At 45.1% G+C, this 17,735-nt stretch overlaps 2 protein-coding genes across 2 annotated transcripts; both read right to left on the bottom strand.

Annotated features, from left to right (window-relative positions):
- Positions 1-222: 222 nt before the first annotated feature.
- LOC117150464 (basic proline-rich protein) lies at positions 223-4,140 on the bottom strand. Its single transcript, XM_033317359.1, has 2 exons — positions 4,055-4,140; positions 223-3,998 (listed from the first exon to the last, which is right to left on the bottom strand). The coding sequence occupies exons 1-2, from the start codon at positions 4,100-4,102 to the stop codon at positions 306-308; spliced, it is 3,741 nt and encodes a 1,246-aa protein (XP_033173250.1). The 5' UTR covers positions 4,103-4,140; the 3' UTR covers positions 223-305.
- Positions 4,141-4,377: 237 nt separating this feature from the next.
- Positions 4,378-5,741, bottom strand: LOC117142335 (vegetative cell wall protein gp1). The gene is made up of 2 exons (XM_033306253.1): positions 5,646-5,741; positions 4,378-5,587 (listed from the first exon to the last, which is right to left on the bottom strand). Exons 1-2 carry the CDS (start codon positions 5,721-5,723, stop codon positions 4,556-4,558), a joined length of 1,110 nt encoding a protein of 369 aa, XP_033162144.1. The 5' UTR covers positions 5,724-5,741; the 3' UTR covers positions 4,378-4,555.
- Positions 5,742-17,735: the final 11,994 nt, after the last annotated feature.

The raw sequence follows: 17,735 nt of genomic DNA, 5'->3' as shown, positions 1-17,735 counted from the left end.
TATAAAGTAAAACATAATATTTTTAAAAACATTTGATATACGATTTTTTACAAACTGTTTAATCAAAAAATATTTCAAACTCCTGATATCTTTAATTACTGATTTACATTCGACGGCGCTGCGAGATATCTAGTTTTGGAGATTATCTTCGTATAGGGTGATTCCCATTAGCACTTTGGAAAAATTAGTTAAATAGAGCTAAATAAAACTATATGTCAAATATTCATTTTTACGAGCATCGCTTGTTTATTAGTTCATCAATTGAAAAAGTAAAAGGTAATTTTTTCAATTTTGTTGCACAATTTTTAATTGGCCCGGTCGACGCTTATGTCATTTACATTAAAGTTGCCTCCCCCAGGTGGATTTTTATCTGGCTGGTTGGGCACATTGATAGGCTTTTGTGGCTCAGAAGGTTGTGGAGGACGAAGATTGGAACTAGCATCCATCTGTGATCCTGTTGGACGGCCAATTTGATTCGGTGATCCAAGGACCGGAATAGATCCCGGTGGCAATACAGAACCAGGAGGCACCTGTGATCCTGCTGTATTTCCACCTTGATTTGGTGGCCCAGATGGCGAAATCCCGCCCGGTGATGGTGGGTATATTCCTGAATTAGGAGGCTTCTGTGATTCTGGTGGATGTCTACCCTGATTTGGTGGTGGAAGAGGCGGAATAGATCCCGGTGGCAATACAGAAATCGGAGGCACCATTGATCCTGGTGGACTTCCACCTTGATTTGGTAGCCCAGATGGCAAAGTCCATCCCGTGGATGGGGGGTATATACCGGAATTAGGAGGCTTCTGTGGCCCTGGTGGATATCCTATTTGATTCGGTGATCCAAGAGGCGGCATAGATCCCGGTGGCAATACAGAAATTGGAGGCACCATTGAGCCTGGTGGATTTCCACCTTGATTTGGTGGCCCAGATGGCGAAATCCCGCCCGGTGATGGTGGGTATATTCCTGAATTAGGAGGCTTCTGTGATTCTGGTGGATGTCTACCCTGATTTGGTGGTCGAAGAGGCGGAATAGATCCCGGTGGCAATACAGAAATTGGAGGCACCATTGATCCTGGTGGATTTCCACCTTGATTTGGTAGCCCAGATGGCAAAGTCCAGCCCGTGGATGGGGGGTATATACCGGAATTAGGAGGCTTCTGTGACCCTGGTGGATATCCTATTTGATTCGGTGATCCAAGAGGCGGCATAGATCCCGGTGGCAATACAGAAATTGGAGGCACCATTGAGCCTGGTGGATTTCCACCTTGATTTGGTGGCCCAGATGGCAAAGTCCAGCCCGTGGATGGGGGGTATATACCGGAATTAGGAGGCTTCTGTGATCCTGGCGGATGTCCACCTTGAATTGGTGGTCGAAGAGGCGGAATAGAGCCCGGTGGCAATACAGAAATTGGAGGCACCATTGAGCCTGGTGGATTTCCACCTTGATTTGGTAGCCCAGATGGCAAAGTCCAGCCCGTGGATGGGGGGTATATACCGGAATTAGGAGGCTTCTGTGACCCTGGTGGATATCCTATTTGATTCGGTGATCCAAGAGGCGGCATAGATCCCGGTGGCAATACAGAAATTGGAGGCACCATTGAGCCTGGTGGATTTCCACCTTGATTTGGTAGCCCAGATGGCAAAGTCCAGCCCGTGGATGGGGGGTATATACCGGAATTAGGAGGCTTCTGTGATTCTGGTGGATGTCCACCTTGAATTGGTGGTCGAAGAGGCGGAATAGAGCCCGGTGGCAATACAGAAATTGGAGGCACCATTGAGCCTTGTGGATTTCCACCTTGATTTGGTAGCCCAGATGGCAAAGTCCATCCCGCGGATGGGGGGTATATATTAAAATTAGGAGGCTTCTGTGATCCTGGTGGATGTCCACGTTGAATTGGTGGTCGAAGAGGCGGAATAGAGCCCGGTGGCAATACAGAAATTGGAGGCACCATTGAGCCTGGTGGATTTCCACCTTGATTTGGTAGCCCAGATGGCAAAGTCCAGCCCGTGGATGGGGGGTATATACCGGAATTAGGAGGCTTCTGTGATCCTGGCGGATGTCCACCTTGAATTGGTGGTCGAAGAGGCGGAATAGAGCCCGGTGGCAATACAGAAATCGGAGGCACCATTGAGCCTGGTGGATTTCCACCATGATTTGGTAGCCCAGATGGCAAAGTCCAGCCCGTGGATGGGGGGTATATACCGGAATTAGGAGGCTTCTGTGATCCTGGCGGATGTCCACCTTGAATTGGTGGTCGAAGAGGCGGAATAGAGCCCGGTGGCAATACAGAAATTGGAGGCACCATTGATCCTGGTGGATTTCCACCTTGATTTGGTAGCCCAGATGGCCAAGTCCAGCCCGTGGATGGGGGGTATATACCGGAATTAGGAGGCTTCTGTGATCCTATTGGATGTCCACCTTGAATTGGTGGTCGAAGAGGCGGAATAGAGCCCGGTGGCAATACAGAAATTGGAGGCACCATTGATCCTGGTGGATTTCCACCTTGATTTGGTAGCCCAGATGGCAAAGCCCAGCCCGTTGATGGGGGATATATACCGGAATTAGGAGGCTTCTGTGATTCTGGTGGATATCCAATTTGATTCGGTGATCCAAGAGGCGGCATAGAGCCCGGTGGCAATACAGAAGTTGGAGGCACCATTGATCCTGGTGGATTTCCACATTGATTTGGTAGCCCAGATGGCAAAGTCCAGTCCGTTGATGGTGGGTATATACCGGAACTAGGAGGCTTCTGTGATCCTGGTGGATATCCAATTTGATTCGGTGATCCAAGAGGCGGAATAGATCCCGGTGGGAATCGAGAATTAGGAGGCGACAGTGACCCTGGTGGATGTCCACCTTGATTTATTGGCCCAGATGGCGGAATCCAGCCCGTGGATGGCGGGTATATTTCTGAATTAGGAGGCATCTGTGATCCAGGTGGATGTCCAATTTGATTCGGTGATCCAAGAGGCGGCATAGAGCCCGGTGGCAATACAGAAATTGGAGGCACCATTGATCCTGGTGGATTTCCACATTGATTTGGTAGCCCAGACGGCAAAGTCCAGTCCGTTGATGGTGGGTATATACCGGAACTAGGAGGCTTCTGTGATCCTGGTGGATATCCAATTTGATTCGGTGATCCAAGAGGCGGAATAGATCCCGGTGGGAATCGAGAATTAGGAGGCGACAGTGACCCTGGTGGATGTCCACCTTGATTTATTGGCCCAGATGGCGGAATCCAGCCCGTGGATGGCGGGTATATTTCTGAATTAGGAGGCTTCTGTGATCCAGGTGGATGTCCAATTTGATTCGGTGCATTGCAGATCGCTGGGAGAGGGACGAATCCTGAATTGGAGGGCGTCTGTGATTCAGGTGGATGTCCATCTTGATTCGGTGGTTCATAAGGCGGATTCCAGATCGATGGGGGAGGGACGATTCCTGAATTAGGAGGCGTCTGTGTTTCAGGAGGATGTCTATCTTCATTCGGTGGTTCATAAGGCGGATTCCAGATCGCTGGGAGAGGAACGAATCCTGAATTGGGTGGCGTCTGTGATTCTGGTGGATGTCCAATTTGATTCTGTGTCTCATAAGGCGGATTGCAGATCGCTGGGAGAGGGAGGAATCCTGAATTGGTCTGTGAATTGGATGGCAAGTTCGTTCCAGGCGGATCTCCAAATTGTGGTGGGTTCCCATATATGGGGAGCGGATACCATACTCCAGGCGCTGGACCAGGAGGTGGTGGAACAGAGGGTGGAGGCGGTGGAGGTGACCTAATTGGTGTAGTTGTTGTAGTTGGTGTGGGTGTTGTAGGTGGTGGACGTGTTGTAGTTGGAGGTGGTGGAGGTGGAGGTGGTGGAGGTGGAGGTGGTGGTGGCGGACGTTGTTTTGGTGGAGGGACAGGAGCCGGAGTTGTGGGATAGCTATCGGGAACATAGGGAAAATGAAATGGTGTGTATGACTCCCCGAAACGTAGCCGATCGAAACTGCTTTCCATATTCCCCTTAAATTGGATTAAATAAACTTGATTTTCTATATGTGCTTAAAAGTCGGACTTACCGGCACAGAGAGGAAAATCACAAATACCATATAATTCCATTTGGACATTTAGTGTAGTCTCTTATATGGTCAACTTTAAAATAAACTGAAATTTATTAATTTCCTCAGTTTTGTTGAACTATTTTATGAATTCATTAATTATAAACGCCTTAAAGAAATTAGTAACAGTTACGCTTTCAGTCCGACAACCATTACGAATAAGTTTAACAAAAAGCTTAAAATTAAGTGTGCGATTTTCGAAAGATTATATAAATTATAAAGTTTCATTCCCAGCTATAAAACGTAAAATAAGTTTCTTTTTTTATATTTTTTTAATGAGAAAAATACAGCTTATTGATTGTTGCTATTTGGTTACTTAGCCCAATTGCTGTTTTTCATTGTTGGCACTGTTGTTTTATACCTTTAGATTTTTATTCACCCATGGCAGTGATCCGGGAGATCACCCTGATTTGGGGGAATAACAGGTATACTCCCACTTGGTGGTGCGGGCAATCCTGGAGGCTAAGGGGGCGAATTCGGGGATCCCGATAAACTCCAATTTGGTTTTGTGGGCAAGGGCTGAAGGGCAGAATTCGAAGATCCAGATGGACTCAAACTTGGTGGAGCCATTAATTCTGTAGGTTGGACAGAAGGATTTGAAGATTCCATTGAACTCCAGCTAGGTGGCGCTGGTAACCCTGGAGGTAGGGGGGAGGGTCCAAGAGATCCCAGTGATGGGTCTTGTAATGCTGGAAGTGGGGCAGAAGGAATCGAAGATCTACGTGAACTCCAAACTGGTGGTACGGGCAATGCCGGAGGATAGACGGGACGATTGGCAGACCCCAATTGATTCCAATTTGGTGTTTCCGCAGGTCCTAGCTGGGGAGAGGGAGGAAAAGATGATCCTGGTGAACTCCAAGATTGGTCGGAAAGATTAGGAGATCCTATTGGGCTTAAGCCTGGTTGTCCTTGTAGTCCCGGCGTTAGGGAGGAAGAACCCGAAGTTCCAGGTGGACTCCAACCTTGAGGTTGGAGGACTTGAGGACCAGGACTTGAGCCTGGTTGCAGTTGTAATCCTGGAAGTTGGTCGGAAGGAAACGAAGATCCAGGAGAACTCCAACCTGGAGAGGCGTGTGTCCCGGGAAGATTTGGAATTCTCGATGGACTAGAGACTGTTGGTCCTATTAATCCTGGAGGTTGAGCGAAAGATGGTGGTGCGATTAATCCTGGAAATTGGTGGGAAGGAATCGAAGAAGAAGATGGGCTTAAGCTTGGTGGTGCGGGTTGAGCGGGAAGTTGAACAAGAGGAATTTGATAGTTGGGTTGCTGGAACGGTAAAATCTGAGATCCCGTCGGAAGTTGTGCGTATAATCCATTTCCTGTTGGATATCCTTGTACTACCCATTGGCTCCACGGTGGGTACCATAGGTATTTATTAATTTCATTTTGGGGATAACAAAGGTATCCTGGGCTTGGATACTTTTGGGAATATTGGCTTATTGGATGTGGGGGATTACACAGATATGGCTGAAGTATTTTTTGAAAAGTTGTTCTCTGCGGATTTTGGTACAGACCATTAGAAATAAGAATTACTCGCTGCTAAATTTCTTACTGGAGATATTTTTCCATCCACTTCTTTGCTGGCTTGCACCACTGATAATAATATAATATTAATTATCCACTTCCACATTTTGTGTGGGCTTTTCAATTGCCAGAACTGAAATGATTCCAGAAAATGTATTTGGGTCTAGACTTGGGGCATGTGGCTCATTTAAAAGTAGAACGAATGCATTACCGGGAATATATAATTAATTTGTCATATTTGACGAAAGACGGATTAGATTACATAGTTACAGTGTCACCTTAGTGACATCTATCTTGAAAATATTTAAGGTGAGTTGCTTACTTGCATGCCTTTTTGTGTGATAGACTTGGATATTTATACCACTGTGCAGCGATGTTGGCACCGTGAAGAGTTTATTAAATGCCACGACAACAGCGGCTGTTCTCAGCCGTCCCCTACACAAAATCCTTTGTAAGGTAATTGCTCATTTGAGTTATAAACACGCACACAGCCGCTGCTGGAACCCAGAACCCCTGGGATCCTCCCAGTTCCCCGGTCCAGAGATGGCAATCGGGGCTGCCCAGAAAGGGCTGTGCCGTGGATTGTGGGCAACGTCCCCGCTTTGCATGTCTAACAATTGTTCTTCTAATTGCGTTTATGGCCAGGCGAGAGAACTGGCCGGACGCAGTCCACCCGAGGCCTCCGATGCCTTGTAAACGCAATCGGACAAGATAATCTCGGCATCGCAGCGTGCGCAATGATTTGCCGGGACCCCAAAAAGGGCTTACCCCATGGTCATGTCCGATCCTCTCCAGCTTCCACTCCCACCGCATATCTATGTGGCATGGCATGGATGGCATGGCATGGCATGGCATGCGCTCTAGCTTGCATTTGGGTGCAACAAATTGGCGCAACGCATCTGCCAGACGCTGAATTGAGTCGAGTTCCTCAAATTGGCACTGGCGTTGGGGGAGAAATGCGTTGCATATCGCATTTATGGGCTGCTTATTAAGTGGTGCAACAAATTGACAGCTCCAAAGAGCCTCTAGAGCACCTTCAACATCAATTACCCACAGTGATCCGCAGAAGAAACCGAATGGCGACTGCCGACCAACACTTCATTAAAAGTAAATAAGGTGTTCATGAGATATTGAGATAAGTTGGTGAACGAGGGTGTTGTTGTTCTGGCTAAAGATCGGAGGATTCTTCTGATTCTTTACTCTTGCTTTGATCATTGAAAACTGAAAGGTTATGAGGATTTCATTGATACATCTAAAGAAAGGAATGATTATTATATAAAAACTATGATACCATGAGACATAATAGCTGGGTGTGTGTACTAGCCAATTTCCCAAGGATTCATATGCCTCAACATATAAGAGTAGCGCACCACAGTCACATGCTCAACTATGAAAGCCCTCGACAGATCCTAAGTCCTAAGGAAAAGGCAGCAAATACTTCGTGCAATTGCCAGTTATGGCCGAAAGTGGAAAAAAAGGCGCGCGTCAAATGGTCCAGTGGAAAATACAAGGCGAATAGCCTGCAGATGTGGACCGGAGGTTACAATAACAATCTGCCAGGAAGGAATAAAGTTTGGAATGGGTATGGGGCACATACATATGTGTGTGGAAAATTAAAGCCCAGCCGCTCGCTAATGATAACTGCTGGAACTTTAAAGGCGCGAGATTGCGGAAACTTCGCAGCTGCCAGCGGATGACTCTGTGGCCATGGAACTGTGCAGCAACGACAACGAATACGACGACGACAAGTGTCAAGTGAAGCTTAGATAAATTTCAAAAAGGGCAACAACATGGTCTGGCCCGTGAGGATGGAGCAGGCGACGATTGCCCGCCAGCTGGCGAAGATCAGATACACGTTGAAAACCACTTTGGGTATAAGATTGGTCGAGTTCTAGAAAATATTCAGCACTATCTCTAATTTACTGAAGAATTCGTTATCGAAAAGAAATTTGTTAGCTGTATAGAATAGAATATCTTTTTTTGTAAAGATACACATTTAAATGGAATGCATTTTTGTTGAGTGTTAGTTGAAGTGTCTTGGAATGAAATGAAATGGCTGGGGAGGAAGGCCAAGCCTCACCTTGCCATGCCGCACAAGTAGCCAGCAGGCAGGCAGCGCTGCCTCCTCTGGGCCTCAAACTCTCATCCTCTCATCCCCAGCCCGATCCCGATACCCATCCTCATCCTCATCCTCCTCCAAATCGACTGAGTGGCATGCCATGACTGCCTCCGCTTCCTGCTTGTTCTGCTCGTATTTGAACTTCCAGACACGCTTTTGGCCCTTAACATTTTTGACCGTCATTTTGCCGATATAAATTCTTCAGCATCTCTTTGGCTGCTGATGCTGATGCAGTTGGCTCTGCTCCGTTCAGTTCTGGTCCGGTCTGGCCTGGTCTCTTCTTTCTTTCTGGTGGAGAGGGAAACCGCTTCGGGTTGCACTTTCTTCGTCGTGCCAGCAAAAGTGTAGATCAGCGCGAAATCTAATTTATGCAATGTACAAGAACATACAACATGTTGCACGATGATGAAAATGCGGCAGCCAGCCAGCAATATTTTTTAATAAAAAATGAACCAAACAAAAAAGTGGAGACCAAAAGCGAGCGGCAAGACAATCGAGCAACGACAACAACGACGCATGTTTTATGACTCTCATTGTCATTTATGCAAATTAGGAGTACGGCAATGGCTCTCGAGGAGCTGCTGCAGGAGCAGCAAAGGAGGAGGAGGAGCCACAAAAGCCGATCGATGGCCACTTCTAAGCAGCGGCGCAAATTTCCCACCAGACCGAAAGACCAACCGTTTGCCTCGTGGCCTGAACTTTTTGTGTCATGGCCTAGAAGATCCTGCCTCCCAGGCCCCCAAGACCCCCATCCAGCGATCCCTTCAGCTCCGATGATTATGAGCAACATGTTTTATGATATCTGGCGGTGATTTATTATCATTTGATTTAAAAAGCAGTGGACAGGACACACATCAATACATGTGGCTGGTCATAGTCTCGTGGAGACATGGCGTTATTTATAGTTTTGGCCGGGACCTTCGCCGGGCAGTGGGCACTTCGATGGGATCGGGGTATGGGTTGGGGTCCCGTCCCAGGCTGCCAGTTCGTCGGGATTCCTCCGGTTCCACACCATGGTCCTAGCTGCATTTCATGCTTATTACAGAAATGTACGCTTTTATGAGTGCGCCCAGCATGGTTAAGGTGGAGACAGCCTTTTGGCGATTTTAATTAGCCAACCGAGCCAGCCGGCTGATCTTATTCCGCCATGAGAACCGCTGGCTAATTAGTTTCAAGCTGCGATCGCATTTGGAACTGTTACAGTTGGATAGTGGGCACCTCTAATTAGCTGTAGGGCAGTTTATGTATCGTAAGTCTGGTCTAGACTGAAAGTCATTATGCCTGGCCTGCAGCTGGCTTTTTAAACGGGCTACTATTGTTTTAAGTGCGGAGAATCTTGCCTTTTGGCCAGCAGGAATACGTTCATCTATCAGAAAGGTTCCAGCTTAAGAGCTTATAAACTGGGAGGTCTGACTAAAATCTTACATTATCGTCACTTATTAGTCACAGCTTCAGAGACCTTAAAAATATTCTGCATACTTTCAGGATTAAGGGGTAATAAGGAGAGCTTCTTTAGAACTGTGCATTAAAAGATATAGAAGGCAAATTTTTGAAATAATTAGTCTCTAATTTAGATGTTCGACATTTCAAATCTTGTTAAAGCCACATTTAATACGCTTTAACGATGGCTCCCTGGCCAGCTTTACGATATCCATTAGACACCTGAAGAAACCTATGTTTAATGTTCGCTGAATGGAAAAATCGTGTAGGAGTACCTATTCAAATGAGGGCTCTCAAATCAATGAAACAACTAAATCAACTGCGATCTACATGCCAGTCTACGTTTTTATGCCCTTCGTGTTGGCGATTCTCGAATTTAACGATCTGTTCAGGGCTTGTCGACCCTTTTCTTTCGTATTTTAATGCCCCTAAAATAAAGCTAATGCCAAGGTAGAGCGGAAGTTACCAGAGGGCTGATTAGCCAGGATATGCAAAAATGGCTGGGAAAGATGGCCATAACAGGAGCAGCTGGAGACTTGGCTCTGCGCCAATTAAAAGTACTTTTCAAGGTTATAGTGTTTATTAGCCACTTACACTTGCGCTATGTTAATCACCCTAGAATATACATCCGTTTGCATAAGTAACCGCTATAGCCGTATTTCACAATCAACGACGTCATCGATGGAATCGCCTACGTGCCGGGTTATCTATGTATCATCATCCCACTCCAAAGTTGATGTGCTCATCTTCGTGGCGTTGATACATGCCACTAAAAATAGATTCCCTTGATGCTGTGCTAGCTAAATTTGCTTTAATAATTTATAACCTACCTGCACACACAATCTCTAACGATGCACTTGCCACAAGTGGTTAGGATGAGCAGACTTCAAACTATGATACACCTATCCAAGACTAACTGAAAATAAATATTTTCAAATATTTATTATTACGATGCATACATTATTTAGTGGCTCAAGATATCACTATCAGCCATAACCGCTTCGAAATTTTTGAATATCAAACTACTCTTTCGATCTATTTTTTTTCGCAATTGTTGCTTATTTTCGTGCAGTGTGATTGCAGCAGCAAAACTTTGAAATGCATGGGGTAAAACTTAATAAACCGATGTGTTTTCTATTCTTCCAATGATTCTAGCCATTTGCATTTACATGCAATTAAATGCCCATTCACGTGCCAGCCAGGGAACAAAAGCAACATCAATTGGCTGCCTGGGTATGACATCACCAGTAAATCTTCCTGCCAGCGACTGTTGCATCATCGATGTTATGGGCCTGAGCCTTCCCAGATACGTTCCTATCTATTGCCTTTGTCCGTTAGCCACCAAATCGGCTTAACTGCCGCCTACTCGCAGGCCAAACCCGAACTGGCGTTGCCCGTGGCCGGGCTTTTTTCAATTGCAAATTTAATTCAATCATTGACTATAATTTGGCACACTCAGGGCAACAACAGGAAGGTGGCACTGCAGTCTGGATGGAGTCTCGGGTCCGGAGTGCGCGTTTAACAGTTAAATGTTGCAGCGGCGTTTGCATTTAACACGCGCAAATTGCTGGTGCAACAACTTCTAGGTACCGGAAAGGCAAAGGTATGGGTAAGTGCAGACCCAAGACATGGCCACCATTAGAAATTCTAATTTTCGCAACAACAACAACAACAACTGCCGCAATGGCCTGGGTAACTGCAATCATCCAAACTTTGGAGTCACCCACAATCGAAGTGGTGGGGCGATGCAAGGAAAGCCGATTGCCGCAGAAGAAGATGCAGATGAAGGTGGCAAATATGTAAGTCACGTTGCCCATTCCGAGTTGTTTTGGGTCGGGCTTTGTTTGGTGTTGCTATTGACAACGAAGTAGCAGCGGCGGCAGCAGCAGCAACAACTGCAAGAGCAACAGCAATGCTGTATGTTGCTGATGCCGCCGTAAACAATTGCGATAAAAAAGCGTGCGAATTTCTCACGAACATTTTGTGTATAGACCTGGCCGAGTACCCAGGCTTCTTCATTGGCCCCAACCCAGCCACCTATATCGCCATGGCCAATGCCAAAGACAGAGACTCGACTCCAATTCCGATTCGCATGGCGCATGTTCTGGCGACGGCGGTACTTGTGCTTTGATTGCCCAAATCCAAAACAGCCAAAGCATCAACTGCAGCGTTGGGCAACTACAGTGTGGAAAAATTTGTGAAACAAACATGGTGATGGGCTTAGTAAGTTTAAATTGCATTCGGATTATATTTATCTAAAACATAACATAACATAATAACATAAGATTTATTGAAACTCAATAGATTCTTCTATAGGTTCTCCAGATTATTCTTTTCTTAAACAATTTATTTCAGTGCAACTACATCCAGGCTTTGGCCTCAACAAGTTTTGCCTTAAGTGGGCTGTGGGTCAAGCCATGGCCGGAATTTCTGTGTGGCACTAATGATTTCGGCTTGGTACAATTGATTGATTGCTTGATTGAGTCCATTGAACCGTGGCGTTTCGGGGCAAAGGTCAATTGGTTTGTCAGCGGCTGCGGTGACAACTTGGCCATGTTTTGCCTTCATAACAAACAGAAAACAGCAAACGGCTGGGCTCTGTGGCCATTTGGCTGGCAGAGGCTCACGTCTAGGAAATTGTCCAACAGTTGGGTTTATTATTTCGATTGCAGAATCCACATACACAACACATAGTACATAGTGGTCTGGGATTCCTGGGCACGTAGCAGCACTTTGGTTTCGTCTGCAGACTGCGACTTGCAGCTTCTTCCCAGTGTTGTTGTGTCTGCACCGCAGCACCACTTCTAATGATCCGATCCCAGCGAGGTCGTTCAGCCAGCCAACTAACAACAGCAACAACTAAGCAACAGCAATAGCAGCAAGCAGCAACAACAACGGAGATCTGCAGCTTTTTGCAGACTCTCCTGACTGCCAGCAATTCTTCTCTGTTTTCTTTTCTTTTCTCTGCTGCTTTTTTGCCCCCATGCCTTGTCCATGCTTATTTTCTATTACTGCTTTTTCCACTTAAGGCCATTGCACTTTTTACGTGCATGCCATGGAGGGCCATTGCCGTTGATGTTGCTGTTGCCAATGTTGCAGTTGCTGCCGCCACCGATGTTGCAGTTGCTGGCTGTACGTGCAAAGGTTGTGAAAATGCTGAGACTCTGAGGCTGTGTGTGGAAAAGCTGGCAACAAATTTTGCGTCATGCCTGGAAAAAATGAAATGGAGCGAAAAAATGTTGAGCTGGACACAGTCGAAGCCTCCACTTGGACTGTATTTCGCAGCCGCTGCTGATGTTGCGGCTTCTGCTGCAGCTTCTGTTGCCGCTGCTGTGCCAGGGAAATATGGGACTTTTTAGGTTCGTTGACTTTGAACATTGTATTGGCATTGTTCTTCTCACTTTATTATTTGCTTTGGCCAGTTCGCGTGCAGTAGCCACAAGAACAGAAGTGCAGAGCACTGCAGCCAGAGCAGCCAGAACAAAGCGCATATAATTCATAGCAAGCGGCAGCAGAGGCAAAAGCAGAAGCACCAGGCTGACCCTTTCATTAGAAGCAGACTGGCCAACTTTATGCATCCTGCGCGTTGATTTCCATTTAAACGACAGCGTTAGAGAAACAGAAGCCGGGCCAAACTGGCTTCCTTGATGCTATCCACCGGTGCTGGCGAGTCGAAACGAAAAGCGAAAGAACCCATTAAAATAGCTCCAACTGTAGCAAATTCAGCTCCTCGACTCTTTGGCTGCTCGCCTGCAGCAACGCGGTAGGTTGTTGTCACATGGCCATGGCCACTTTGATTTGCAGTGCCGACCCAGGCGGACACGACCGGTGACAACTTTGACCACCAGGCCAGGAACAGAAATACCAGGTAAATCGAGACGCGGACTTTGCCATCGACTTTTCAATCCTTCTGAGCTTCAGTCGAACATAAATATTTGGACTATAGCCACTATTATTTGTGAATTACGAAGTAAATTTTTATATTACTATCTTCAGAGTTTACTATAGTTAGAATTTGACTTCCACATACAACAAACAAGATTATTCAGAAGCCCACAAGGCTTTCCCAGCCGATTCGATGCAGGAAAACGGCCAGAATTGGGACATGAAAGTCTTGGGCCTGGCACGTAATATGGTCACTTGCTTCGTGCTGGGCGCAAGAAAGAAAGCAGATTCGGGCCTAAAAAGCTTCCACTTGCAGTACAGGGTTTGCGTGCAGCAATTAGTGGCAAATTGCATGGGAAAATTCTATCGGGAAATATGCAAAGATGTGCGCGGGCGGGCCCCAAGGCCTTCGAAATCAAAAGACTTAGGACACGAACTTGCTCGCCAGCCAACGCATTGGGCCGAATTCTTAACAGTAAACTTTAAGCTGAAGCTGAAGCAGAATTTGACTCCACTTGCCGGCTCAGTCAGCGGAAAATTTCAATAACGAATCACTATGATTACCATTTAGGCGGCAATCGCCAAGAAGACGGCCAACTTTTGGGCCTTAAATTGGTAAATGGTATTTGCAAAACAAAAGATGATCAACTAAACAGTACCTTTTGATATTTTATATAATATAATATATTCTACATTGCATTAAAAGTAAAAGTTACGCTTTATTTCCCATTCCCTTAAAATTCGAATTTCGTTTGGCACCTTAATCATTCAGCAAACTGATCTACCCCTGCTTTCCTTTAAGTCAATGGGTGTTTCCAACGGTGGGCGACTAGTTTACTTCCTTGTTTTCGTCTGCTTGGCCAAAACAAAAACAAAATCGAAACCTTAACCTTAAACTTGCAATCAGAGGCCGGGCAACCCGCCGATGGCCCCTCAGCTGGCCTGTTGCATTTGTAAATTTGTTGAAAATCAGAGGAGCAGAGGGCGGCAAGGCGACAAGGCGGTCAAACAAGAGTTGCATGCATGCAGCGCATTTGACGTAATGGCCAGAAACAACATCGCGAACCAAGAGTTCATTACTCCACTTAGGAGAGCCGCGGCCACAGCTGCACAAAGTTGAACATTTCGCTGGTCGTCCGATGGGCCAACACGAAAGCAGAGGTCGCTGAGCCATCATCGTCATCATCATCTTGGACTTGGTCTTTGTTGTGGTCCCAACCCTTCTATTCAGCTCTTTCAGTTTTCCGAGGAAGCTCGAAAGTCGGAGTCAGATGAATGTGGCTAGCTGGTTGACTGAAGTGGGCGGTCAAGGAAGTTGTCGGTTTTCGTAAATACTAAACATTTGCCAATATGCTAAACGGGTTTATTTTTCTAAAGCTTTTTTTATTCGGGCTCTTCTGTTTCTACAGTTGGCCTTAAGGTTAAGGGGAAATCATTTCGAAGGAAGATGTTCATCGGGTGGTGGCAACGGCAACCTGTGCTGCAAAATTGCTGTGCCCGTGGCCACGGTAATTGGTTGGCCTTTTGGGCAATTGTTATGAACATGTCAAAGCTAACGACTTTGACTGTCAGCTGGTCAAAGTGTTAAGTGGCCAGGCAGAAGGAGGTGTTGCTGCCATCAATGACTCTCTCTCTCTCTGTGGAAAGTGGCTGGCATCTGCCATCTGGCGAGCTGCATCTTTGCAGCTTTGTAAATAACAATTTATCTTCTTAATAGCATTAAATTGCAACATCAAAAGCATGTGGGCACGACGTTGGCTGGCCTCTAGAATAATGCCAGACTTTGATATGCCCTGCGGGCTGTTCCACTTAATCGCTAGATGGGCAGAAAGTCCGGATAATTGAAAGGATTTGATGGGCTGAATTTAGCTAGATGGTTGATTGAAATGTTGCTGCAGCGCAGAGGGGACAGAGATGGTCAGCATCGTATCGATAGCTTAGCTGTTCTAATGCCAACTAATCATTAAGTTTTTTAATCTTCTTCGGTACGTTTTCAAGTAATGAACAGCTAATAAACCGCAATCATAAAGATTTTACGAGCGGGAAAATTGTTTGATTTATTTAACTATCGAAACCTTAACTTGACTTATCTCAATCCTAATCTGATAAATCTTAGAGCAAAGCCATGCTATAATACCATTTACAGATCAATACCAAAGTCAAATCCTGTGCACCATTTACAGAATAACCAATGCAGTTGCATAAAAAACTGTGATTGATACATCTTAATAAGCGTGAGGCCATTTAATTAATGCAAATGCTGATCGACCGATCGGTGGAAATAACCTTAGACATGTACTTTAGGAGTAAAACCAGTTAATGTTAATATTTGGCGCCTGGGACAGGTATTTTATGGCATTACAATGCATAATTCATTGTTTGATTTGCGTTTATTGCTTTGATTTGCGATTACAGGCTTTATATGATTATGACAATGCCGTCATTATGCACATCATACGATGCTGGCAAACGTGACATGCTCTTCGTTTTTGGACTTGATTGTTTTATTTTCTGGCCAAGTACTCAATTAAATAAAATAGGTAAAGCCACTGAATACTGCAAAAAGTTAGTATGGCTTGTGTCGGCCGTTTTTTCCCGCCCATCCATTTTCATGTGTGCGGAACGAAACGGGGCAATGGCAAGGGGCGGCACTGGGTCCGCTGCATCATGATGCATGTTCCATGCCACGTTCTATGTATGCATACACCCAATGCCCCATGCCGATTGTGAAGTGTGCAAAACTTTCAAACACCTCTCGCTATTAATAGCAGCAAATATTATTAATGACTGGGCAGCCAACTGCTGCAAATGCACTGTGGTGTTTAAATTTTACTTAACTGAAAGTGTATGGTATATGCCAAGCTACTTATGGGTACGATTTTAAATGGACAAATAATATTCTCTACCCAATTTAAGAGCTTTGGTGTTCCAAAGAAATAATTCGATTTTCTTTTTAACTATTTCTTTGATTAATATAAATGAAAATGTGGATCATATTTAGGCATTCTCTTATGAACTGAAATGCATAGCTCTGATTCCACAGTGCCTTGGGACAATTGAAATGCAAACTAGCTGGCTTCCAACTGGTAGCTGGCTAACAGACAGCAGCAGGTGCAACTGCGACCAGGCCATGTGGGCACCATGAGCTCATCATCAGCGGCACGCACCCGTCGAACGGACGACCTTGTGAAGGGAGGGAGTGAGCGAGGGGGCGGTGCATTGCAATAAATGACACGCATCAGATCGTCATATTAAATTGCAATTAACAGGTAATTACGATTGAGTGTTATTGCGCAGGCAGAGTGCGGGATCACCGGCTGGAGTTGATGATGATAGTCCATCTGTGTGTGCACTTTCAACGGATTAGCGACGCCCCCAAATTAACCCAAATGCACTCGACTCGGTGCCCAAGGTATCGACTAGTGGGGCACATGTCAAATTGATTTGTTGCGGCTTTTTCCCAGCAGGCATTCAATGAGCTGTGACAGGAAAACCTTTTCAACTCAACCGATCTGTGCAAGATTCGTGTACAAATGTCACATGCAAATCAGCGCAAATACTCAAATCCGCCTAGGGTTGGACCCGAAAATTTATGACCAACGCTCAAACTAAGGTCGTAGATACATAAAAATCTTAGTTAATTGTTTTACTTTGTTACTGAACAAATGCTAGCATATATGTTACTTAATATAATTATACCAACTATGTAAAGAATACTTTTACAGTTTAATGCGATGCATTAAAATAATAAAATTTGTAATTTCGCTACCAAGTTCATAGCTAATTGTCGCCCAAAACTTGGCAAAGCTCATTTAATCGTCACAGTTTGCTAACTCAACTGCTCTAGTTACACTTGCACCTAAATGCCCTGAAAATGTTTTCGCTTTTTGAGCAATTCAGTTAAATATTTCCACCCATCCCCAACATGCAATGTTAATTTCTCAATTGTCGCGTGCAATGGCCATACCCTGTAACTAAAAGTTTATAGGGCTTAGATGGTTAATTCTTGAGAAGTAGAATAATAGAAAATATATTTAATACAATTTAATTTAATTTAATATTTAATTAATCTATATAATATTTATATAAGTAGTAAACCAAAACAATTAGTAAGTATATAATTGTGCCTCACCTTCCACTCTAGTTGCATTTGCAGCTTTTAGCTGCACTTGGCTGGGGAAAAATGTAAAAATTATCTACGCCAAATCATCGCTGCTTTTGCCGCCTGCCGTTGTTCTTGCTTTCATTTGTCGGGCTTATTCTCTAAGATCTACAGTTGCCCATTGTTTCAGACCCGACACTTTTCTCGCCACTTGGCCGTAACATCTCATCGCCTTTTGCCGACACAACGGAGCTTTCTGATGCACCTGAGTGCGTTTAGAGAAATATTTTCGTTATGACAGGAAGTAGAATGCAGTATGCAGTTGTGAGACAAGCGCCAAGAAATATCTCGAAAAAATCGTCTTAGGCACCATGACTTGTACGCAGGGGCGGAGATTTATTTCCAATAAAAGTATTAACAGCATTTTTATGGCTGCAGCGATGACAGATCATCAAATCACGGAGCATAATGAAAAGTGCAAATAATTATATAAATTGTACAGAGACATGGTCAAGCGAAAATTTCATGCACTGTTGACCGTTGGCTTTTTGTTGGCACAGCGACCTTGAAAA

This window comes from Drosophila mauritiana, chromosome 2L, assembly GCF_004382145.1.
Source record: "Drosophila mauritiana strain mau12 chromosome 2L, ASM438214v1, whole genome shotgun sequence".
Lineage (NCBI taxonomy): Eukaryota > Metazoa > Arthropoda > Insecta > Diptera > Drosophilidae > Drosophila > Drosophila mauritiana.
This window is presented reverse-complemented; position numbering and strand designations above follow the sequence as displayed.